At 37.1% G+C, this 27,048-nt stretch overlaps 1 protein-coding gene across 1 annotated transcript in view; it reads left to right on the forward strand.

Annotated features, from left to right (window-relative positions):
- Positions 1 to 27,048, forward strand: part of LOC137285036 (protein bicaudal C homolog 1-B-like) — a 106,120-nt gene that overhangs the window by 36,373 nt on the left and 42,699 nt on the right. The window contains exons 2-4 of the mRNA XM_067817219.1: positions 477 to 523; positions 1,094 to 1,163; positions 23,669 to 23,748. Coding sequence (XP_067673320.1) covers positions 477 to 523; positions 1,094 to 1,163; positions 23,669 to 23,748 — 197 coding nt within the window. The remainder of the gene's footprint in view (positions 1 to 476; positions 524 to 1,093; positions 1,164 to 23,668; positions 23,749 to 27,048) is intronic.

Genomic DNA, 27,048 nt, shown 5'->3' on the forward strand with positions numbered 1-27,048 from the left:
ACTCCTTTAGCTGACGTGATGACATGGCAGGTGTCAACTTTGTAATTTAAGTAGAGAACATACATACAAACTAAACAGTGTATAGTGCACTTGTCAGTCATGCTGTCTAAAGCATTATATACTGAGAGAAACAAATAATGAATCACAGGAAAATTCAAGCAGTGCTTTAGTATTTTCCTGTTTGCATCACCGAAGTATTATTCAAAGCTGATGATTAAAAAATGGAAAATAATAAAGGTACACTTTAATTTTCCTGTGATCTGTTATTTTTTTTCTCTCAGTATACTATGGAAAACATTTCATATGTCTGATTGTGCAATTCAGAGGTGTTTTGGGTGCTATTTGTACTGTGTATTATGATATCATGATACATTCAATTGTCAGGTCAGTACTCAACTTAGCCTTGTTTGCCAGTAGTATTGCATTCATCATGCTATGTTTATGTTAGTTGTAGTGAAAATTGCTTTTTGTTTTAGCCCCAGAAAATGAAGACGATGAAGGGGCTGAGGACTTTTTTCAAAGAGTGAGTACAACTTCCCCAAAATGTTTTTTTGATATTGTGATTGCATAGATATATTCATTAGACAGATATGAGGAATGTCTCAGGAATAGTGAAATAAAATCAAATCCCAAGAATAATCTCAGGATATCCCATTAAGGCCTTGTATTCCCAGAAAGGAATTCCTTAAAAGTTAAAAGGCTATAAACAGGATTAGGTCAGTTAGGTTGGTTCGTTGGTTAGTTGTTTCATGCTGCAATCAGCATTAGTTTGGTGTCGGATTGTAAATAATCGAGTATGTACCAGATAGATCTGTGATCAATAGCATGAACATCAACCTACATTGTTGCAATAGGATGACATGTGTCATTAAAGTCAAGGTGTCTGACCACATGACCCCATTAGTCCCCTTTTACAACAAGCATGGGGTGCTGAAGATCAACTCTTGGGTTAAGTTAGTTTGGAGAGTGCGGATATACTGACATAGGGTTTTTAGTTCTCTTTCATCTGTGGCTCATATTGTGGAACTGTTGTTGTTTTGACTATGCCATCTGTGAAACTACATATAACCTATGTGTTTTTTGTCCTTTTCAGATTATGGAAGAAACAAATACTCAGATTACATGGCCGTCCAAATTAAAAATAGGTGCAAAATCAAAAAAAGGTGAGTTGTATGAATGCTTCAGAACTGGAGCCAGATTGTCAAGGATCATCAAGTTTATGAGCAGATTGTCTAAAATCTGATATTCCTGGATAACATTTCGACCTGCAGCACATGTATATTATATATCTGACCCTTCATTATTGAAGGGTCACACAGGTATGCAACGCATCTATCATGGATGCATGGCAACAAGTGCCAGTAGGTGTGAGTATGGTGACAGTGTAATTAACAGTTGAAGAACATGTTGTGCAGTACTCTGTCACACTGGCTGGATGTGTATATGGAACTGGAAGAATGGACAAGTGTTAGAGACCAAGTATGAAATATTACACATATCACAGTGAAGAGGAAGTAAAAAAGAGTAAAATAGGGTCAGTCATGAAAACATAAATATTAAGTTGCCCTGATGTTGTTTCGTGTAGCCAAACAAAATGCTGAGTATATGTGATATCACTTCAAGGTTATATAGTACAAATAGTACTAAAATTTTACTCTTTAAGTGTCTCATAAACTGCCTTCCAAAATACCATGCTTGAAACCATATTTCTGAAATCTTGTGAACACACTTCTACAAGCTCACAAAAATATTGCTGATGTCAGTACTAGTTGCATTGTGGAGTCTTTTTATGCCTGGGACAATGTTTGAATATACCTCTGTTCCCCAGCAGTGGATGGGTACCAGGTGGGATGAGATGGCAATGTGTCTCTTAGGCTTCTGTTATCTCAGGGGTTGCATGCCAGGTATTCCCTAAGGAACTGAAAAATTGAGTGCACATTTTTCACTAGATGAACTATAAATGATATCTGTGTAGTGGTGGGGTAGAAACTTAGCTAAAACATTAGTTTGTCATGAGGATGTCCCCCTCTGTGATGTTGCTGGAATATTGCCAAAGACGGCGTAAAACCTCACTCAGTGAGTGAGTGAGTGAGTGAGTTTAGTTTAGTTTTACACCGCACTCAGCAATATTCCAGCTATATGGCGGCAGTCTGTAAATAATCGAGTATGAACCAGACAATCCAGTGATCAACGACATGAGCATCGATCTGCGCAATTGGGAACCGATGACATGTCAACCAAGTCAATGAGCTTGACCACTTGATCCCATTAGTCGCCTCTTAAGACAAGCATAGTCACCTTTTATAGCAAGCATGGGTTGCTGAAAGCCTATTCTACCCCGGGACCTTCACAAGTTGGAAACATGTTGCAAGTAAGAACCATTTTTATTACCTGAAAATGTAGAGTATAAGATCTTCAGGAACAGTCAGTGTCACTCACAAAGTCTCCAATATATTGCAGTATCGATACATGTATGAATAAGACAATTTATTTAGCAGTGCACATACCTAATTCATATGATCAGTTCTTTGGTGAAAACAAAGCTATTTGCTTTTGGGGAATAACACAAGAAACACTTATGAAACACCTACCAAATGAAGAAGGTGGAATGTGTTCTATCCAAGTCCAATACCAATATCCACAAACAAGCAAGGTGGTCCACATAGACATGTCCAGGCCTAGTCCCCACTGTTATCACCAACTTTGTTTATTTAAGCTAATATTGAAATTAAACTGGAAGATGAAAGGCAGCTAGAGACCACAAAGCTTGTATGTTTTAGTTTGATGGATTACATTTGTTGCCAGTTTCTATGTGGCTCCATGGCTAAAACTGCTTTGTTTCTGACATTGACTCCAGCTTTCAATTGTTCTGGTTTTGAAGGTATGCTATTGGTGAGCAGGCAATATTTAGACAGGCCTCATAACTCTTGTTGCATTAGAAAGATAATAAACAGAAAATTTAAGCATCGCATGACTCACTCACGCCTACTGAATCAAATGTAAGTAGGGACACAGTTTAAATTCTTCTTACTCTTAAATCATGTTGTGTAATTTTGAGTTAACATGTTGCTCCTGTGGGATATTATGCTCAGAGAGGTGTATGCCAAGAATAAAGTGCCTGTTAGCTGCAGAATGTAATTTCTGTGAACTTCATGCAATAAATATCATGTTTGAAAAGAACAGAGTGGGTTCATATAGGATTGGATGTTTATTATCTGTCATATACATTAAAGCGAGATTCATTAAACTGATTTATCAACTTAATAGCTAAGTGTTAGTTTCAGCAAAGTTAACTTAGCCATGATCCCACTATTTTGTACTGGAAAATTTCTTATCTTGACAGCAGACAGATAGTCTATAAAAATCAGTGACTTTCACTATCAAGTATATATTGAAATGGTGTGTTAGATACAATCAAGGGCAGTAGGATAGCCAAGTAGTTAATGCATTCACTTGTCATGCCGAAAGAAACTGGTTTCATTCCCCAAATGGGTACAGTGCATGAAGTCAATGTCTGGGGCCCCGTGTCGTGGTATTGCTGGAATACTCAAAAACCATAGTCAGTCACTCACTCAGCCGTGATGCCCCCGAGGATTATTCCACCTGTATGGGAGTTGTGTGAAAATAGGACAAGACAATTCAGTGATTGATGTCACAGAAATTATGATAGTGAGTGAGTGAGTTGGTTTTATGCCATTTATGGAACAACGTAACCATATACCAGCAGCACTGTAACCGTAGAGCACCAGACCCCGATTTCTCGAAACAAACTTAAGTCTGAGTTTTGACTTAAGTCTGAGATTCTACTCAAAATTGAGAAAACGCATTTCTCAGAATGAACTAATATCAGCACAAAACTCAAAGCGTAGGAAACAATTTGAGTTTCGTGAAAAGATTACTTAATTTGTTTGGGTTTTATATGTCCAAAATGCAGTTGAGTTAAAAATTCAGCTGTTTCAAATTGTGAAACTCAGTTTGAAATTTGAGTAAAAACTTAAGTTTGTTTCAAGAAATCCAGGCCTGAACTGAACACTGACCTTCACTGTGGTGAGCAAATGATGACACTACCAGGCTACCCCAACACCCTGGAAAACTTTGAAAGTCGACTTCATTTGTTAAAATTTGATCTTTGTACTTGATGTAAGAAAGAGAGAAGCTTTTTCTGTGACAGAATTATGACACATGAAACTGGCGCTACATATGTAGAACTTTTACCCTTGTTATAGGGGGTGAAGTGATCATGTTATCAGACAAACTTGGTTAATGAATCGTACCCCTCATATGTACGTTACTGCTCATGATGTCACTCACTGGATTGGCTGGTCAGACTTGATGATTTACTCATTGATGTGATATGTGTGGAACATTGTTGACTGTGGCACCAAACAATGAACAGACAAATTTTATGACAGTGTACATGTGAACAATGACTGCATGCTTCAATTTCTTCATTAATTGATAACATGTATTTAAGTCACTATTATTAGACAACAATTGCTTATATTATATTAAATATAATGTAGAAAAATCTGAAATATGTAGAAGTCTATATTGTCTGTGATGCCTAGTAGCATCGAATAACATCAGTGTGTTTGTATGCTTAGATACTTGATTACATTATTGCTCTTTCTGTTTTGGTAGCAATATGAACTTTTATTAAAAAATACAAAACAAATAAATATATGTAAAGAAATGATTAAAGGCCCAAGTCTAATTGAAGTTTGCCAAAAGCTTTTTGTCTCTGTCTCTCATAGAACAGTGGTTACATTCAGGTTTGAAATATCTGTTTGTTTTAATACTTCCAGCCACAAGTTGGTCTTTGAAACACACCCACTGATTGTCAGTTTCACCTCTTGCTAATTTCTCTATTGGCTCTGTGTTCTATCATTAATGAATCTGAACATTAGTAAATAAGGTGAAAGCTTCTTTCCTAAAATATGTTTACCTGGGAAAAATCCAGGGATGCTCCAAGCTAATTTGTAGTGAATCATAGTTATATTTGTATCGGCATGAAGTGCTGGTGTAATGTGCCCCAGCTCGCTAACTCACTCTCACCTTGATAAATGCAACAGGTGTAATGATGATCATTGTGATAAAGAAGTGTTATTCCAGACAAAATCCTTTCAACATTCTTTTTCTGTGGATTGGTGGAACTGCTTCCTACTCAGATGTCTAATTGTGCTTCAGAGTCGATTTTCTTTTCACAAGTAGTTGCCGAAGGAATTTTCATTTATCTCAGAGCTTAAAATAATGTTGAGTGGGGTTGCATGGTGTCACCAGTAGGTAGTCAGTATCTAGATTCACCACTCTTGCTCTCTGAGGGCAGATCAGTATCCAGTACATCATGCTTGTTTAGGGGTGCAAGTTTGGTATTGAGGAAATAAAGGCATTGAATTGTCTGTGTGCATGTTTAACAAGTTAAAGGTAATGATAGTTGGTAGGTATGAACTAAAATATGCATCATGATCATCATCCTTCAGAGTGAATATCTACCTTTTAATCAGAACATACACAGAGTGAGTGAGTGAGTGAGTGAGTGAGTTTAGTTTTACATTGCACTCAGCAATATTCTGGCTATCTTGCAGCGGTCTGTAAATAATCGAGTCTGGATCAGACAGTCAAGCGATCAACTGCATGAGCACTGATCTATGCAAGTGGGAACCGACGACATGTTTCAAGCAAGTCAGCGAGTCTGACCATTGGACCCCGTTAGTCACCTCTTACAAGCATAGTCGCCTTTTATGGCAAGCGCGGGTTGCTGAATCCCTATTCTACCCCAGACCTTCATGGGTCAGAATTTATTCAGAAGATTTATGAACACTAGACTACGTGATACAGACTCCCAAGTCTCTAATCTCCATAGTGACCTGACCTGGTATAGTATTTACATTTTAGGTTTACCATCAATTAGAAATGGGATTTGAATTCTCTTTTGTTTGAACATTAAGTTGATACTACCTTGACACAACTGAGAAAAATGACAAATAGTCGCTTCAGCTTGAGCAAAGGCTTACAGGACATATTTAGAAGTTTAATTTATACCAGACTGCAGGTTAAAATTCCTTACATCTCCTTACATCTTGATTCCCAGAAAGATGTACTTACCAAAGCTTGAACTGACATGCATTTAGTGATATCATCATCTTCTTGTAATATCATCATCTGCTTGTGATATCACCCAGAGGTTAGCTGGGTCCACACTTGATTCTATACTGACTGTAGATAATGTTGGAATTACGTTTGCCTTTTCACCCAACAAACTGTTGTGAAGAAAAGTGGCTTTGTCATGACCTGAGGAAATTCTTGCTAATTCTTATGGGTGTAAAAGAAGTAAGGCCACACCAATTATATTTCTTGTTTTACAGACTTTTGTCCTCTAAAAATCTAAAGGCAGGCTGGAAAAAAATTAAAATAAAATTTCCTATGAGGGTAATATTCCTTCTAAATACTCAAAGTATTTTACTTGTGGCCATTTCTGAAGTGAATATGGGTCAAAAAACAACTTAAAATGTGTTTTCTTGTGAGTTTACATTGTTAGCCAATGAAAACATTAGGATTTTATATTTTGAAAGTGAAAAATTAATTTTCATTTTTTTTTAATTCTTGAAAAAATATGGCAGGCGGATCCGTAAACAAGAAATAAAATTGGTCTGGCCTAAAGCTGATACTCAAGGGATGTGTAAGAAGAAAGAAACGAGACATATTCTTGTGCTTTCATGGATGCAAATTTTTACCTAAAGCTAACAAACTGCAACAATATATATACTCTGCCACAAAATTCAGAGAATGCTGCATAGAAAACATTTAAAAACTGTGTACCGATCTAGTTGGAAAATATTACGGTCAGAAGGTATAGGATCGGATTAAAAACAATTACAAGCTGATTTTCTTATGGACAGTGACTGTTATATAAGCTTGATCTATAAAGAACATTTAGTGACCTTACGTAATGTAACTCGCAAATATCAACAGTATTTGAATATCATGATAACACAGTGAACCCTTAAACCAAATGTGTTGATATTTGAAAATTAAATCCCATTTCAAGTATATGACATGGGAAATCTCCTCCGGGCAGCACAATGCTATATAACATACAAATACACTTAAGCCTCATCCATCAGTGATTGAAGTGTGTTTTATTTTGTATCATCTAGACAATCATTCACATATCCCATGTGTCAAGGTGTGCCTAGTGAGGCAGGTATTGGAGATTGTGACAAGGCTTATCAACACTGTGATACAATGTTAGCCAATATCTCTGGGATATGTAAGGGCTCTGTCTCTTTCCTCTTATAATCAGATCAGTCTGGTTATACGAGGTGCTGACCTCAACTGATAGGGTTGCAATCTTTAAGCCTGGGTGTCCAATAAATATTGGTTTTGCTGTCTTCCATATGTTTGCAGTAGACTAGAAACCTTTTTGTATTTGTTGGAGTTGATGGTAAAGTATGTATGGCTGTACATGGTGAAAATGTCATTGGTTTACCTGTGTTTGTTGTCAGGCAGGTTAAGGCTGTATTTTTCATAATTTGGTATGTCTTTAATACTCTTTTTCTCAAACACCTGCAGATGTCCAGAAACAATATCCCAAATCTGTCATAATATTTACAATTTTAAATGAAATCTGTGTTTTACCATTATTTTCTCATATTGTTTCCCTGTCAGTGTACGACATATGGTTTTTGGTGTCAGTAGTACACGAAATTTATTTGAGTGTGCTAAGAAACTGTTGGCTTATCTTCTTAGATATTAGGTACCATGCACTATCAGATATTAGGTACCATGCACTATCATCTTCATTCAGAAGGGTTTCTATTATCCTAATTGTTCTTTGTCGATACTGATGTCCTATTATATTCTGTTTGGCTCAAAAATGGACTGATGAATTGTCATCAACTTGAAAACTAATCAACATATAATAATCATCAGGGATTTACCTTGAGTCCTGTATTTTAGAGTCCCAGGGATGCATGCTTATAATTTTCAGGGGTCCTGGACAACAAAATGGGGGTCTCAGACACTTAAATATTACTGTTATTGTATTGTGTGTCTGTTACTGTATTGTGTATCTGTTATTGTATTGTGTAACTGTTATTGCAAATGATGCCATAACCCGGCTAGTAGCAAACCCAGTGATAACTTCTTGTTATGTGATTGGAATTTTTACAGAAGTATTACGACTTCTTCTGCATCCCTGTGGATGCACTGATCAATTTTATTGCGTCCACAGACAATTTGTAAGCATATAGGATGCAGTAATTCACATTCTATGAATCCTAGACTTAGTGAAACACTGAACTTAATCAAAATGTCAGACCAACTCTGTGACATTTTTTTTTTTGCGGAAATTGATGTCCTTAAGACAAAAAAGTCGTTTAAAAAACCATCAACTTAATATTGACACTGCTCACTATTTGTTTTGAGGGAGGAGTGCAAAGCTACAATCAAATTATCGGCACTTCTGCACTTGCTTCTGGAACACCGGGCTGTCCCTTTCTGTCCGCTGCTCCCCTGTACCAAAAAACTAAATAATTAATATCAAGCGATTGAAAGTTTCCAAAAAGTTGTCTGCTTTGGTCATGTCTACCAATGAAACCACAGACAGATTATATAACATTGTCACCAGAGCACTGCAGCAAACCGCAGTTACTAATGTCATGTGAGGAAGGATTTTCAGTTAGTTTTATATAAAATGTGTAACAAGCTTGTCAATTTGCTGATTTCTCGAAGTCAGCAAAGACATGCTGAATTGTTGGGTTGCCGTCAAATGCTCCCAGGTTTCGGGTGATGGTGTCTCCATGCACAGATTTCCATGGGACCCCTCAGTTCATGCTAAATATGTTGTTTGTGAGTGACCAGTGAGCGTTGTGGAAGCCTGTGCCTATTACATTGGTAGTTCGAAACCTACCTCTTAGCGTCCCCAAAAATCAAAACTACTTACTAGTTGTATAAAATGTTTGATAACCAAATGGGTTTTGCATGTCACAACTTATAACAAAACGATTTCTTCCTCGGAAGCACTCGTGGTTGTGGTTGATGTGACAATAATATTGTAAGTATTGTACTGACAACCACCTCGCTTCCAACACTGTAATTGTGAAGTTATAAGCAATGTCATGCAAAATCCTATTGTCTATCAATCAAATACATATTATACTACCAATGGAAAGTAGTTCAGATTTTGTAACTTGGTGAAAACAATCCTAAATAGCATTTATTCTCAGACTGGCGGATGTTCACAAGAGGGCACTGTGATTTATATTTTCTTAAAATTGTGGCGTCATGGTCTAAAGTCAGTTTGAGATAAAGGTTTGTTTTCATCAAGTTAAAAAATCGAAACTTCATCCTACTCGTAGATAAATATGTTTTTGAATGACCAAAAAGATTTTGCATGACACCGCTTGGAACAGAACTACAATTTATGACCATTATGAAAAGTAATTTTGACAGAATTATCTATGAAGACAAGTTGTATATCAGAAAATAAGCAAAGCAAGTGACAAAATTGAATGGCAGTAGATTATGAAAACATAAAGCTTTCTGTTTTCAAAACTTTTGTCACGATTGCATTTTTAGATAAACCTATAACCAAGATAAGTCATCCCTTGAAATGAACATGAATACTGCTGCAACCCACATAGGTATAACTGACATTACATCATGGAGGTTCACCCCTCTGATTGGTTGAAATTTCTTTTGTGGGGGAGATATTGTGTACTGTTGTCAAAAAGGTCGATTTAAGGTAATTGAATGTTGAAAAGAGGAGTTCTAATGGCACGGTTTTATTTACAACAATATCAATAAGTGATTTATGTATTTGTACTTTCCACGAGTATATGTGATCTTTAAAGTATACCATCTGGCCCTCCTTTTAAACCCTATTCTGCCTTGATCACCTGATCTGTTGCACTGCTGCTAATTGAAAATTGATGTTAAGCAATAAGATGTCTTATGGACATGTCATTTAAGTCTCTTGCGCAACCCTTCTCTCATGACCTCATTGTTTGTGCAACCTGTTTTATCGTTACTGCATATAACTAGATGAGAGACAGCCAAAACACAGAGAGAGAGGCTCAGCTCTTACATAATGATTTGTTCTTCTTGATTCAGTTAATTATCATGAAATGTAGAGAAAAAACGTCAGACTGTTTAAACTTGATTGCTTCATGTTGTCCAAATGTTTGGATTACTGATTCATGGGTGTGTAGCCATGGCAGCAATCATCCACTGTGGCTGAGCCTGGTATTCCTTAGATGGAACCAGGCCCCCTACCATCCTAGACCACATTGTCCTACTGGTGGGTTATCACCAAGGTTATCACCCAGGCCAAGGTGTCATTGTCACATTGGTAATGGCCTCCAGGACAGCTTGTCAGATGCTTGGAGAATGTGTCAGTGGGATAACACTTATACTCAACGGTCCAACACCCTGTATCCCCTAGTCCAACACACTGCATCCTTCATCAATCATCTATCTGTGTTGACATGTCTTCAGGAAGTGATAACCTCCTCCTGGCCTGTGCCTGCTTTTTTCCCTAGCTGGTAGATTGTCGGCTAACCCTTCAACATACTAATTCACCAATGACCCAGTAGTTCTTAGTTCAGCGGACAAGCATGGAAGCAACCAATGGTTTGGGGTTCAAAACCTTTTCCTGCTATCATTATGACTCCTTTGGATGAAACCATATCCTCATGGGCTTTAACAAAATGTGAAGGTTTTGAAATTCTTGTGACACTGTTGAACATTAACCCTTATGAATACTTTTGCAACTCACTCACTCACTCACTCACTCACTCACTCACTCACTCACTCACTCACTCACTCACTCTGGCGACCTATAATGGTCATAAGAGGTGAAAAGTGGTCTGCTTGTTGACTTGTTTGATAGCGTCGATTATTATTCATGATATCGATGACTCTGATATTGATTGTCAGGTCCAACCTCAATTCTTTACAGACTGCCGTCATGTGACTGAAACACTGCTGACTGAGGTATAATAGAGCAAACAAATTCACTCATAAAAAAATAAGGAAGTAGCATTCACCATGAGTCAGCACTTCTTGCTTCCTGATAAGGGGTTACATGGAGTATAACTGGTGGTGTGTATGGATATTATCTGGGGACAGCCTTGAGTCATTCAATGTTAATTATGATCTTTCATCATTATTTCCCCATGAGACCCATGAAGGTCTGGGGTAGAATAGGCCTCCAGCCTAAGTGACTATCCTTGTCGTAAGAGGCAACTAACGGGATCGGGTGGTCAGACTTGCTGACTTGACTTGGTTGACACATGTCATCGGTTCCCATTTACGCAGATCGATGCTCATATTGTTGATCACTTGATTGTCTGGTCCAGACCCGATTATTTACAGACCGCCACCATATGGCTGGAATATTGCTGACTGCAGCGTAAAACTAAACTCACTCGCTCATTTCCCTATGACTTTCACCCTTGCATATTTATCAGACGCTTCTCAGTGGGTGTTCAGGTTAGCATAGGTTTCATCAGTATGTGGTGGCCATAGCAACCTCTGAATGGACAGGGTAGTCTGATTTGATGACTTGGAACATTGGATGCCATCCAACCACAATAGATTGTTTAGTCAAGATATGATTGCTTGTCAGTACCTGCGATAATAGATAAGATAAGATATTTTATTGCATAGCATTCCATTAAGGAACAATGGCAATATTCAGTAAACTACAAATATAAACATAAAAGTTACAAAGCTATAGAAATATGCATAGATGATATTTATATATTGCTGGAACAATGCTAGTGTGGCATGAAACAAACCAAACAATTCCTTTTTCCATTCATGATCTTCTTTATCTCACAGTCTCTTGAGAGACTTTCCTCTTATCTCCTCCCTCCACCCCTCTACCACCCATTACCCGATGTTCACACCACCATCCAGGCAATGTATTCCCCTTTACAAACTCAATAAATCACACCCTATCATGTGAGTGTTTGATTTACTGTTGGTTGGGTTGGTTTAGACAACTGTATTTTGATAGTGAGATAATTAGAGAAAACAATTTACTCCTGCTTCGACCCCAAGAGAGATAGCTAGCATGGAGTTGGAGACCCTTCACAAAACTTGTGGTAGAAGCCAGGCTTGCTAGTCCCTGATAGTTTCAGCTTCTGCTGGGTAACTGGGATTATTTTCCATTCCCAACTTGTCAGATCATGTTTATTTTCTTTCAACTGTTTACTCTGGGACTGATTTGGAAGATAAGCTACATGCAGAGCTGTTGAATGTGCCATCATAACATCAGGCTATTTGTCATGTTGGTATTTTACAGAAATGCATGGAATTTTTCTCTTGGAATATACCTGTGGTGGCTCTGCAGTTACTGAATTGGCTTAAAGTGAAACATATTTATCTCTTTTATTGCACTCATTACTTTCCAGATGACTTAAGCAAACCATGGTTGAACTTGATCATCTTCATAGCTTTCAAAGTAATTTAGACAAGCAGCATTCACCTCGATCTCAACCCCTATAGTATTTTTGACGCTATTCTGGGAGAGTGATTTGTAGGTCTGGTTTCGCAAGCACTTGTTTTGAACTCATTCTCACTTGAGAAGGGAGACTCTGTAAATTGTATGGATCGCTGGATTCATTTCAAGCTGTAAGTCAGGATGGAATCTCAGCATCTTTGACATTTTATCACAAGCCATAAACCCTCACACCTTACACCAACACATTCCTGCTATGCTCCAAGAGGCTGTGTTTTTCATAATTTTGATTGTCTAAATTTGTTCCTAGTCAGACCTCCAAGGGCCAGTGAGTGTATGATTGACAGGAACAGTCTGTCCTGTCCCAACTTCCTTGTGTATTCTAGTGACTGAAGTCTTCATTAGCCTGCTTTATTGGCTGACCCAGGCAGTTTCTGATGAACCAATGCAACAAGTGGCAGCCATGGTATCATGGAGTTGAAGGGAGTACTGGATTGGGCTAACTCAGTGATTTAAGCAGTGCAGTTATCTGTACTTTTTCTGTAGACGAACTGGTGTTTGTTACTTACGTTTTCAATCAAATGATTGTGTTTTCATAATAGAATTAATATATTTCTTGAGATATATTCAGTAATGAAGTCACCCATTATTTTTGCATCAGGGACTAAGCCTAGAGCACATGCATCTTTTTGATGTTCACAGCCACTAATTATTCTGAAACATACATGTTTTTACAATTCTTCAGGTTAATAGTCAGAGTACACAGTAATAAACAATGTCCATTTTTTAAACATTGTTTATTTCTGCTTGTAAACCTAGCCCAGTTTTAGTATAAATATTCAATGCTTATTCATATCAGGGCCAATGGCAGTTACATTGATTTGTAAATATTGTTATCAACACTCCACTCTGCTCCATGTTCTATGAAGGTCCTGAACACAGATGATACTGTGCTCATCATTGATGTAACAAGTGCTGTGTGATATCAGATTACATTGGCCCACTCCTACAGGGATGCCAGTGGCTGGCTTCTGCCTTCACTACAACACAAGGAAAGAATCAGCACAAGTTGCTGTGTCAGCATCATAAATAGATTCTGTTCTGGAGACTGAGAATAATTTTACTGAACAAAATCAAACTTTCTGTGCCCTGCATCTCTCTGTCTTACTTTTACAGACTTCAATAAACTAGAAAGGAGCCCAGAGCATATTCATTTATGGAACTGCAGTAATTTGGACTTACTGATTTTCTAGACTTGCATGGGCTGTATTGGATATATTTGTAGAAGAGATTGTACGACAGAATGTTAACTCATATATAACCAATCTCCTGTTTCCTTTGTTATATTCAAGGATCACATCCATATTCTTGGTAATATGGCTGGATGCACCATCTTCTGTGATACAGTTTAGTGCTATTTTCTGGTGATGCAGATAGATGTGCCATGTTCCTAGGGATACAGCTGGCTGTACCTTGTTCCAGGTAATACAGCTTGCTATGCTGTGTCACTGACTGGGTGCCAGAGGGTCAGCGTGGAGAGGGTCAGCGTTAATACAGTGTTAAAGCTGTGTCAGCTGGGGTTTAACATTCTATAATCATCTCAGCTTGTGGGCACTGAGATAATGGTGTTCACATTATTTTTTTTTATAACTAGATTTCCAGCAGTCTAGACCATGAACAAGAACGTAATTGTTTATCTTGTGTTATGTCGGATTCTTGAGAAAACACTTTGTTTGAAACCTTCTTCAGATGGTGTCAACATTTCACAGACTGGTAGAGAAGGTTAGATAGCACAGAAAATCAACTAATGATAAGCTGCTAGGTTCTGTCAAGACCTGTTTGTTTTTTGTGAATTTTCAGTGATTTCGTTGAAGGAAATGTCTGTTGCTCTGATCTGTTTGTCAGAATGTTCTACTGACTGACAATGTAGTGCAGTTCATCATGCAGCCATCATGGAATAGTGGATTCAATATATACCAATGCAGATAAGATGACCACAGTGGCTGTAGGCTAAACCTTGAGTGCCAGTAAATGAGTTTTTCGAAGAACGGTTCCCTAGTGATTCTTGGCTTCTTTTGTTGGAGGATTCTTTGAAAAAAGCCTTTCATTGCTGGTTTGTTTTGTTGGTGGTAATGCTAAGACTGACGTAAGTTAAAATACAGGATTTATGCCATAATGATAGTTGACCAGAAATATGATCAGGAAATAATTTTGATCAGGTTGTTGAAAATAGGAAGGAGTCAGATCTACAGGTGACTAAGTTAGTTCAGATTTACGTCGCACTCACCAATATTCCAGCTATATGGCAGCGGTGTGTAAATAATTGAGTGTGGACCAGACAATCCAGTGATCAAAGGCATGAGCATCGATTGGGGCAACTGGGAACCTTTGACATGTGTCAACCAAGTCAGTGAGCCAGACCACCAGATCCTGTTAGTTGCCTCTTAGGACAAGTAGAGTTACCATTGATGTCAAGCATAGGTCGCTGAAAACCTATTCTACCCGGGTCTTCACAGGTCCAGATCTACAGGTCAGAATGGGGATTGAGAAGAATATAAGACACAGTTGGCCATCAGCATTCCTTTGAAATGGCTTACATTCAAGTTTTGTTTTCGTTTCTAGTCATAATCTTTCTTACATATTTAGAAATATTTGTCTGAAGTATGTGATTGCTCCTCAAGCTATCTCCAGTGGACAGGATGTGTGTAGTGTTATCATACGTTCTTTGTCAGGACGTTAAACACATGTGCCTAGACCTTCAACACAAAACTGGTACCACAGATAATGCTCTCAGGGCTATGTAAGTGCTATTCCAAACATTGTTCAAACAGCTGACAATTTTAGGCTGGAGGATATATATAAAGATGGTTAAAGCTTATTGAAAAGGTTGATGGGTCTTTTTTGGTTCCTTTTACTTATTTTTTAATAGTAGCGAGACACATGTATGCAGCTGAATGAAATGCAGATTGTATGTTTTTATCTGTGTTTGGTCTAACTTGCTGGTTGGTGTTCATCTCATACTGAAAATGCAGGTTTTGTTCCTGACAAAGTGATGCTGATACTTGCCAGTTCCTGTCGATGCTGCTGTGTAAACACTTGTTGCTGCTGCCACGGAACCTTGGGTGACTCATTTGAAAATCTGAGCTGAAACCGTTCTTCAGTATCCCATGTGTTATAAAAGGGTATTAACAAGTTCAGATGGTCAGGCCTTTTGATTTGGTTGATGCATGTTATTTTATAGAATAGACCAATGTGTGCAGTATCAATCACTGGATCAATTGGACCGGACTCAATTATTTACAGACTACCATCATGTAGATAGAGTGTTGAGTGGTGATAAACAAGTTGTTCATCCATAAAGCTTGTCCATATGTAATAAGAGACAAGAAAATGAAGAAGGTAGCTGGTTTTTGGTAAGAATTGACTAAGTGAATTCATAGAGTAGCCTAGTGGTTAAAGCATTCGCTTGTCATGCCGAAGACCTGGGTTCAATTCCCCACATGGGTACAATGTGTGAGACTCATGTCTGCTGTTCCTTCTAGTGATATCGCTGGAATATTGCTAAAAGTGGTGTAAAACCCAGTCACCCAGTATAAGTCATATTCTGTAATATACTCATATGGCATTCATGGTTGGTCATGCTTTCGACCATTGGTTTATTCAAATATCTGAATATAGCAAGAAGATGGGTAAACATGAACATCAGTGTGCTAATTTAAGACTATATTTCATGAATGACATTAGCAACATTTCTTTGTGGCCTGCTACTTTTGCCTTAAAGGTGTATGAAAATTTACTAAGAGATGATTTTTCAGGTATAGTGAAAAAAAATAGTTTTTAACCTTGACAAATGAGTGAGTGAGATTAGTCTTACATTGCTTTTAGCAATATTCCAGCAATATCATAGCAGGAGACACCAGAAATGGGCTTCACTCATTGTAACCATTTGAGAAATCAAATCTGTGTTATTGGCATGATGTGTGAACGCTTTGAAAGGATAGTAACAGGATAGACGTTTCACATAGCTGGATGCAGTGATACCAGTACTGTGAGACTATATTGCCATGCTATACTATCTCTCATGCATCAAGTAGCACTAAGCAACAGCAATCAATTAAGCTCCTTATCGGAAACAAATTGGACCTAATCTCCAATAATCCCTTCCCTTTCGAAAATGCAAATTGCCCCATGTTCCTATTGTCCTATAATATACACAGTCTGAAGAGTGGAGTACAGCATGTTCAATAACAATTGTATACTGGTAGGTACTTAAGGACAGTGAGTTATTGATATATCAATAGACAGGTATCAAGTGTCATCATATACAGGTGTAAACACAATCAGCTGATTTTATAACACTTCAACCAGTCATGTTGCCTCTGTCATGTGATTTTGGTAGATCGCTCGTTGGGTTAATGATACTGTCCTTCCGTCAGGTCCTGGGTTGTTTGGACAGCCTGATACTTGCACATGTTTTATATGGGGAGGGGGACATCGTGCAGGGGTTAAATAAACATGACACATGTAAAGGAAAGGCATGTTTTAAGACACCCACCCCCCAAATTTGATAGTGAAAATGTACACACCTGAAAGAGGCTCATATTTCATGTGGACCATACTTCTCAGTGATTTATAAGCTTGTAGTAGGCAGACCTTTCCAGTTTGTCACGTTGAGTGGGTTTTCACACAGCCCAGTGTTTGTGCAGGTAGAATAGTGGTGTCATTCATTTTCTGTGGACAAATATGACACTAGGAACTACCTCTATGGACAAAAAATGACAAGAAAATCTGTTGTTTGATGGTTTTCACTGTAAACCTGGAAAGGTGAAATATGGACTTAGGAAGTCAAAGTTTACAAGATTGGTGATCTGCTTAGATAATACTTTAGCAAGAGACTTTTGCAAGATTATTAACATACTAATGACCAATGTTGAGACACGATAATGATACCTATTTGCAGAATAGTGGTAAGAGTTTTTGTATTCTGACTGTGTGGATTGTTGTGCATACACTGGATTGTCCAGAACAGACTGACTGACTTACAAGCAACTTTAATACAGATTGAGTTGCTGAAAATAACCAAACAATCAGTCTCCATAACCTTTCTCTCGTGAAATAATTTTGCACATTGTGGTATTCAGTGAATTGATTGACAATATGGCTTATATTGTCATGAGCTGAGTGTCTGTGTATAGAGGTTGACAGGTTAGATCCTACATCTGGTGGTTTGTCTCCTCCAGATAAGTGTAACTGTAGCTTGATGTCATGTGATTCTTTGTGTTCTAAATACTCAATAAGTATTTCTCACATCGTACCCTTGAAGTGAAGGCTTGATGATCTGATGGCTCCTGATATGAATAGAGCAGTGAAGGCAGTATGTGAAATATTTTGTGTATTGTGGTCCTGATAATGTTTACTAAATTTGCATTGCAGTACTGATTAGCTTAAATTTCCTTTTTACTAATTTAATAACATGTAAGACACATGCCCACCTTTTTATGCAAGTCAGAGTAACGTTGTTACTCTCTGTTGCCACCTGTACCAATGTCCATAACAGCAGGTGCCCTTTAGACTAACAGCTAGTCCCAGAAGTGAATATATTTTACAGAATAAATGTTCACTGAAAATAAAATAAGCAAAAAGAACCCAAGACTTTCTTCATTTTAATGAAACTGTGGAAATCTAGACTTGCCACATTTCCAAGACTTGTGTGGGCTTTGTTGGATACATTTACTGTAGGATCTATATGACAGACTAGTGCATTTGCTGCTGTTAGGATCCAAATGGTCATATGATTTCCATGCAGAGAAAACAACCATTGTAACAAGCTGAAGGGAACACTTAAACATGATACAAATGTAGTTAGTTCTATGCATTTCAGCTAATATCCAGTGGCAATGGCAATGACAAACAACCTGTTCATTATATATGTCAGAAGTGTACTTGGTATAAAGTTAGTTCACTGCTTGACAAGTGCATGGATTAGACACACTATCTGTGACAGCCCTTTCATTTTCTTGTTGCTTGTACAGAGTTATTGCTATATACCTGCCACCAGACTGGCCCAGAGAGGAGGAGCTTAGTTGGTATGATCTTTGTATGTATCACTGTATCTGTGATTTGATGAGGAAACATCGATATCTGGAAACATTTGAGTCATGATCTAACAGCCAGATTTCTAATTATTTTTGAATGACAGATCATTTGAAGTTGGAGGTAATATAGATTTTTTTAGAGCTCAGAACAAAATGTTGTTTCAGATGTGTTCTGAATCAATGATAAGCTGACATGTTAATTTATGAAAAGAAAGAAAAGTTTGTGTGAAAAAGAGTTTTATCTTTGAAATTGTCAGTGGAACATTGCCCAAACAAACTATTTTCGTTTCTTCAGACCCAATCGTTTCCTGAGCTCATATCCAAATGGTCTTGGTGGGTGTTGTAAATCTCACCCTCTACAGATATCAGTGATTGTAACTTTGCTTGATTACAGGTGAGGGAGTATATATCAGTGGTAGCTGTCACACTGATTACATGCAGGGTTACAATAGCGATTGAGTCGAAGGACTACAGGTGTGCATAAACCAGATAACAGTGGTGCTTCATGATGAGCTCTATGTCCTCTCACCAGGCTTTCACATGCTACAAATGTACTCACATATTGTTATGATAAAGAAATCAATTATAGAAGTGTTTTTGTAATAGTGTAATCTAGTATAGTTAAGTGTTTTTGTAATGATGCAATCAAATACAGAAGCATTCTTGTGATAATGTCATCTATATAATAGTAGTGTACTTTAAATAATGTTAGTCATTGAAGAAGTTTTCTTGTGATAATGAAATTGAATATAGTAGTGTTCTTATAATTATGTATTATAGAATTATTTTTGTCATAATGAAATCCATCATAGATTAGCATTCTTCTGATAATGACCTTTATTAAGGAAGTGTTCCTGTGATAATGTATCTATTACAGAAGTATTCTTGTGATAATGAAATTTATCATTGTCGTGTTCTTGTGATAATGTCATCTATTACAAGAGTATTCTTCTGATATTGAAATCTATTACTGACGTATCCTTTCACATTGTAAGTTTCAGTGCTCTTGCTAAGCACACAATTTTATGAACTTTTTAGGAACTCATTGTATCATCACTATTTGTGAGTGATTCAAAAACATTCAGGAAGTGATCAGAATTGTATTCTGGACTGAGGCTGTTGTTAGCAGATATTTCTTGTGCTAATGGGAATGGTTTTGTTATATTCATCATTAGATTTCAGTTTACCCTTGAAACATTGAATTTAAAACATTATTGACATTGTCAAATTTAAGTTCATGAATAAAGGTCATGAACTGTGTTTCTCTCTAAGTTGGGCAACAAAAATTGTCTTGACCAGGTGTAAAGGAACTTAGCATATAAATTTTTAAATTTGGAATTATGCTTTAGAAACTTTAAGCTTTTATCTTATGATAATCTGATCTGACAAGCAAAAACATTAATCAAAACTCACCCACAACTTTGATGTAATTGATACCACAGTAGTCCATTTTACTTTACCTTCTCTGGAACTTACTGCATTAGGTTTAAGATGATTTATTTAGGTGGTTATTGACCACAATTGGCCAATAAGCATATTTTCTTATCTCTGTAACAATATTGGGATTTTTAATGAATCACACATTATTATGTTTATCTGCAAAATAATCCCCCAGCTAGAGAGGGCTTGACATGCGAGACCTTTGGCATTAGACATACTGAAACAAAGAAGAATGATTTTGACAGTGTTTCAAGACTGTTGTTAGCCATGATATGGGTGAAATACTGCTCATGTGACTTAACTCACTCACTCACTCACTCAAGACTGTTGTCATCGTAAATATAATCAGTTTAACCTTACATTTGACCAAGCATTTATCAACGATATCTTAAACAGTTTTTCAATATTTCAGTTGAAGTTTCATGTTCCTAGAGCTCCAGGCAGTGTAATAATACCTCACAGATACACCTCTCAGATGTGGAGTATTTCTCATATTTCCCACTTGGCAAAAACCTCTCAACATGAAGTAGAACTTTTCTTTCAGGGAGATCTGTTGAAACAGGTAACCAAAATACAAATGTTCTTCTGATGTAGAAGTTACTTTATGTTTGTGTATGAGAGGAGTCATAGTGTATTGTTGTTGGCGCTGTTTCAAACAGACAAGACACTTAATGCTTTATCTGTACAGCCAGTCAATAGTATTTCCATTCATACTTGTTACTGTCTCGTGTTTATGGAGCCGAAATGTACGGGAACACATTTGACTGTGTAGCTGAGGGAATGAATGTTCCTATCAACAACTTTCAGGGGATGTATTTTGGGGGATGCTTTCAGAAAATGTAGACATATAAATGTCCAACTACTCTCTAAACAATCATGAATTTCTCAGACTTTCATGCGTGTGGAAGGACGTGTTTGGGCGTAGTGCTGCTAACATGAGTAGGAAGTCAGTTTTATGTCCTGACACACTAGTCTAATGTGTGGCAGAATGTAGTTCCAGAAACTGGACAAACACTGTTAATTTAGGTGGTTTCGTAAATGCACACAGTTACCGTGCCAACATTAGGTTACTGTTTTAACCTATGATGGGGCAGAGATGGATTATGGATGAATAGTTGATGTTTTCCAAGCTGTAGTTGCTAGGCCAGATAGTGCTGGAAAGTTTGAGTCCCTCCACACACACATACTTCTTACCCATTAACAATTTCTGCCATCCCCCTACTACCACCAGCTCCACCTGAATATGAAAATGGCACTTATACATTTTAGCTCAGATAAAAAAGAATCAATTACCAGAAATTGCTGAGTTACACATATATTATTTGATTCTTCTCGGGTTGCCATGAATCAATGATTTAAAGTCTATTAAACTGTCAGACCTTTCTCTACTACTGTCATGTTTTATCACACAAATTGATCATTTTTCACTGATCTTGACAAAAGTGTTAAAATGTACTGGAGATAAGATAACTTTTCCTGTATGAGAACTGAAGTTGACTTTCTTACCTAGATGTAATGGTGTACTTGCTGTTATATGGGGCTGGTGGTCTACAATCTTATCTGTGGCCATGGAGGCCAAAATAGTTACTCTGTGTGTAGACACATTTAACTGTATATTAGCTGCCCATCTTTCTTACAGACACAAGGTCACATATGTTGTGGTGTGTTTCATCCTACATAAAGACAGGCCAAATACAGATGTATGTTTCATAACCAACAGTCTCTTTACATTTTAAGTCAACCAGTATATTTCTTGTATGATTGCCAGAGCTTGCCTTTGCAATGGTGTATTGTTTGATAGGCATTTCTTAGAAGATGGCAAATTTCTTAATGATGAAGGATGAAATCCAATTCTTACCACACTTTTGTATCTCTTGAGCCACAACACAGGCTTGATTGTGCTCCCCATAATTATAAACTTAATTTTGAAAGGGAAAGAAGCATGAATCAATGGCACCATCAGATGTCTTTACTTCATATGACAAAATGGAATGAATACAGGCTTTAAGAGCGAATACAAGATGGTTGATGGAAATGGATGAGTGTTATGTAACATATTGCTGCCCCTGGTCTGTAAGATAGATTCTGGTGCAGCATTACTGAAAAATGAACTGTGGTGTGTTTCGCCTCTAGCTGTTGCAGGAAGCATTTATTTTTCTCAGAATTTTTCTTGTCTCAGAATGACCAATTACAAATTGGACACACTCATGTATGCTCATATTATATTGTAGTATTACTTATTGTCAGTAGCAAACAACATGTTCATGCAACAGTAGAATGCAATACGATGCTTTATTCATTTCTTGTAATTACTTTACTTTGAGGTAAATGCAAAGTTATTGTGTTTATTCTTATTCATCTGACAGTCTAACTGTTTAATATTTGCTTATCTTTCAGAGATGATTTATTATCAAACATGAAAAAAACCTACACATTGATTCAGTAGTTTAATTGTGGGGTGTCTGAACATGCAATGGCTGTGTACTGTAGAGGCACTGTTGTGTGTTCACTTTAAGGCAGTGGCGTAACTTGGTGGTTAATGTGTCCACACGTCATGTCAAAGACCTGGGTTTGAATCCCCATATGGGTACAACATGTGAAGCCCATTTCTGGTATCCCCCACCATGATATTGCTGAAAGCAGCGTGAAACTAAACTCACCTGTTTACTTTAAAGTTCATGTGCCCTGAGTTCTGTCATGTCCCTTTGAAGACTTCAGTCATATGCACTGTTTTCAATGTTAAAATGTCAAAATATTGTCAACAATATTTGTCTATTTTTCTTGGAGAGAACCAGTGAAAAGAGGGTGTAGTCTGTCAGTATTTACATGGTTTGATGAATACAACCTGACACGTACTATGAATGTCAAACTGGATTGTTCCCACGCATGTCAGATTTACATCATCACAATAAGGTCAACTATATGCTCACATGTCATAAGGCCACACTTTTGTTTTACTTTCTTTGCAGGAAAGTACCTGTTTGTAAATAGTGTAAGAATGTAATTTTTTCATCATTGCTTTAATTTTTTTTTTTTCATTTTAAGCAGGCTGGTTTGAAACAGTGAGCTTTAATATTTAGGCTGCTACTTGAAAATTGTGTTTTTGAACATTATATTGAGAATTCTTGTTAAACAAATATTTTGGGTAAAATATATTTAATTTATCTGCTGCATTAAAAGAAGGTCAAATTCACAAAATGATTCTTCTTCCTATAAAAAAAGAAGTTCTGAAATCAGCAAACTGCCTTGGCTTTAGATGACCTACTGTTTTATGTAAGAAAATGTCAGTTATTTAATCTTACTTAGATTGATGTTCATGCTGTTGATCATTGGATTGTCTGGTTCAGACTCAATTATTTACAGTCAGACACAATATAGCCTGAATATTGCTGAGTGTGACAGTAAACAACCAACCAACCAATCATTAAACACATTACGAAGTCTGAAAACAGAGGATTTTTAGTTTCATGATTCAAAATACTCATATCATCTACATTTATTTGTTGTCAATGGATGTAATAAGAATATTAAAATTGATTTAATTTGGCCATGGTTATATTATTGGATTTGGTGGTAAAACTTTTGTCAAAATTTTCAAAACTCAAAGATTTTTTAAATGTTATGTCTGAATGAGCATATAGTACATCCTTTTCCTTTTAATTTTCAGATCCACATATAAAGGTTGTTGGATACCCAGAGGATGTGGCAAACGCCAAAGACAAAATCATGGCTGTTTTGGACACAAAGGTGAGCTTGGTGGTGATGTAAGGTCAAAATCAATCTGGGATATATATTGTGGTGTTCTTCACTGGAAAGCACCAGCCCTGTCATTTTCAAGTACCTTCAGTCAGGGCAATACGTGTTCTTCCACCTTCTCTGTTGGATGGAATGGATCACAGTGTTCCGGCGCAGAACTCAAAAACCGTTCAATATTTTTCTGCAAAACTTGGTAGATATATCAGTCAGAAGCTAAAGTGGTGCCTTTTGCTATATACAGGTTTTTGTGACTTATTATTGTCTCTGTTTCCATGGAAACGTTTTGGACATAGTCTCAAAAGTGAGAGGTGTGTTTCGTTTCCGGAGCAGAACTCAAAAACTTCTTAATATCTGTCAGTGTTACTTGGTAGATATGTGTGGCAGACCCAAGAGTGGTGCCTTTTGCTATTTACAGGTTTTTCTGATTTATTATTTTCGCCGTTTCTATGGAAATGTTTCAGACTTAGTCTCCAAATGGAGGGATCATGGCTTCGTTTCTGGAGCAAAACTCAAAAACCGTTCAATATTTTTCTGCAAAACTTGGTGATTACAGATATATGGCATTTATATTTGTCATGAATTCCATGGAAACAATTCAGATTTGGTCTAAAAACACAATAAGTAACTGTCAGATGATTTGTCCTTTCAAATATTTGGGGCCGGGGGGATATGTCATCTTCTGATGACTGTTGTTTCAGTTTGTCAATAGTGTCAGCAGTGTCCATGTGACCTAGCTAGGACAAGTTAGTGATGTCATTTAATTGTGATGTTGTGGTTACATTTGGTACCACAGTGTCCTGCAAACCATTCCAATACAGTGTCATTGTAGTAATAACTCTTGGGAGCATTTATTGTAGATGGTTCAAAATGCTAAATAGTTATATCAATCTTTCATGTTTCTAAATAACGTTCAACAAGTGTTAATGTCATGAGACTGTTCCACAGTCCAAACTGGTTGTTAATTCGTTCTCTTTGCTCAGTTTTCCAGCTAGATAATAATACATGATCATGTCTGGATTAGACAATCCAGTGATTGACATCATACCCAACGATCTACACAACTTGACAGTTGTCTCTAACCATACAGTGCAATAATTGTGTTAGACTTATATATGTGTACAAGTCCTTGTTCATAATAACATATTGTATCATGTAAATAATTACCTTTGATGTCTAATGGATGTCATGCAGTGATTCACAGCTACATTTTGCTTTGAAGTTGAATACAGCTTCTGCAAATTCACCTTTAAAAATGATTGCTTGAAGAGGTATGACTATATTACCTTATATCAAGCCCATTTATCAGGGTACAGTTTGACCTGCTCTGACACAAATCTCATTATGCTGTCGCAGGTAGATCACAGTCAATGGTTATGAGAAGAATCAGGTAGGATTACCATCCAAAAACATCAGTATACTGAAATTAAGTTTTGTTGATAGGATTACAAGAGCAAGGTGGTTAGGATTGCTGGATTTCTTGTTTATTTCATACCAGATTAATTTTGATAGCATGTCTATCAGATAAACGCCAATCCCAGTTTTATGTTATCATATGTCAGAGTGAACTTTATCTTTGTTACACCTCCATAGAAACTGATTGGAGGTTTCTTATTTGATGTCTGTGATTGAATAACTGAATTGCAACAAACACATTGCCTACATGACAAAGAATCTAACACAGTTAATGTCAATTTAACCTGTTATGTGATAAACTCATTAGAGCTGGTTTTAAGCAATCCATGTTTGTCATAGAGGTGACCAGTGGGATTGACTGGTCAGGTTTGCTGACTTAGTTGACCATGTCATCCAATCCCAATTGCATAGATCAATGATCATGATGTCGGTCACTGGATTGTCTGATCCAGACTCAATTATTTACAGGCTGTTGCCGAATAGCTGGATATGTGATGTTTCCATACAGCTGGAGTATTACTGAGTCAGCCAGCCTTATGTGATAATGTGATAATGGGATGAAGTTATGAAATCACATGACCTTAAACTTTAAATAAATCTGACAATGTTAACACTCAGTTAATATATAATCAGAAAATCAAGCAACATTCATACAAATGAGTTGAGAAAATGGTATTCCTCTTTGGTTTTCTGTCACCACTGGAAGAAAATGTTCCCAAAATATTACTGATCCTTAACTTCTTTTGTTCAGTATAAATGTTAATAAATACACAATATTAAATTAATTGGATTCAATAAGGAAACTCTTTGTTGGGATAACAAGATAGATTCATTTGACACCAGCCTTGGGTGGTCAGACTGGGAGACCCTATTATCAGTCATCATATGACAACAGTATCAGTTGTTGCTTAAGATACCAGTCACTGTATTGTTTGGTCCAGATATGATCTTTTTCAGTCCAGAGTCATAAAGATGAACTATAACTGTGTTCGGTGTAAACTTCAAACACATATGAAAAGCCAAACATATATGGTTGCTTATCCAGGTCTGAACAATGAAAACTGAAGTGTGTAGATCATATTCTGCAAGTCACAGCCAGCTGTGTCTATAGACTGGATCAAGATAAAGCACACTTGTAAGTCACAACAGAAAATGCATCACTTGAAATGTCCAATCACTATCATTTCGGGTCTAGTTTTCTTGAAAGCAAGGAAATCTGATCAGAAATCCCCTCCAATACTTCACTGGTGATATAGCATATATATAAGCCAGTCTTGTGTTGATTGTCTGCCAGTGTGTAGCATTACCTGTCTAAACATTTACATTGGCCTCCATAAGACCTGCAGCATTGTTTTCCAGCCCTTGCTCACATAACCAAATACCTAGTGTTTGTCTTGTACTAAGAATCTAGGGGTCAGTTTCATCTTGCTGAGACCTACACTTTAGTATGCATGTATTTTACATTTTATCTGGTGTCATTGACTTGAGGTTTTGTATGAAATTTGATTCTGTATATCTTGTAATTCATCCCTGGAGTGAGAGTGAAAATCAACATTCAGTGCCTGAGAGGGTCACAAGTCTTGATTTTTAGCAGTTGCCTTGGTAGAGCTGTCATGTGGGCTTCATTTCTGGAGACCGTTGTACCGACCATGAGCTTGGGTAACAAAATGTTTGTCTCTTATGGGTTGGTAATTGAAGAATCAAGAGAAATAAAAGAATGTCGTTTCAAAATAGGCCTTGCATAATATTGGATTTAGTTTGTGAGACAAACCAAGATGTACTGACATGAGAGTTTGGTCCCCAGGCGTTTTAATTTATACTGCTCCGTGCAAGTGTGGGAGCATGTTATTTCACATGGTGTGCATAACAGTTTGTTTT

This window comes from Haliotis asinina, chromosome 5, assembly GCF_037392515.1.
Source record: "Haliotis asinina isolate JCU_RB_2024 chromosome 5, JCU_Hal_asi_v2, whole genome shotgun sequence".
NCBI lineage: Eukaryota > Metazoa > Mollusca > Gastropoda > Lepetellida > Haliotidae > Haliotis > Haliotis asinina.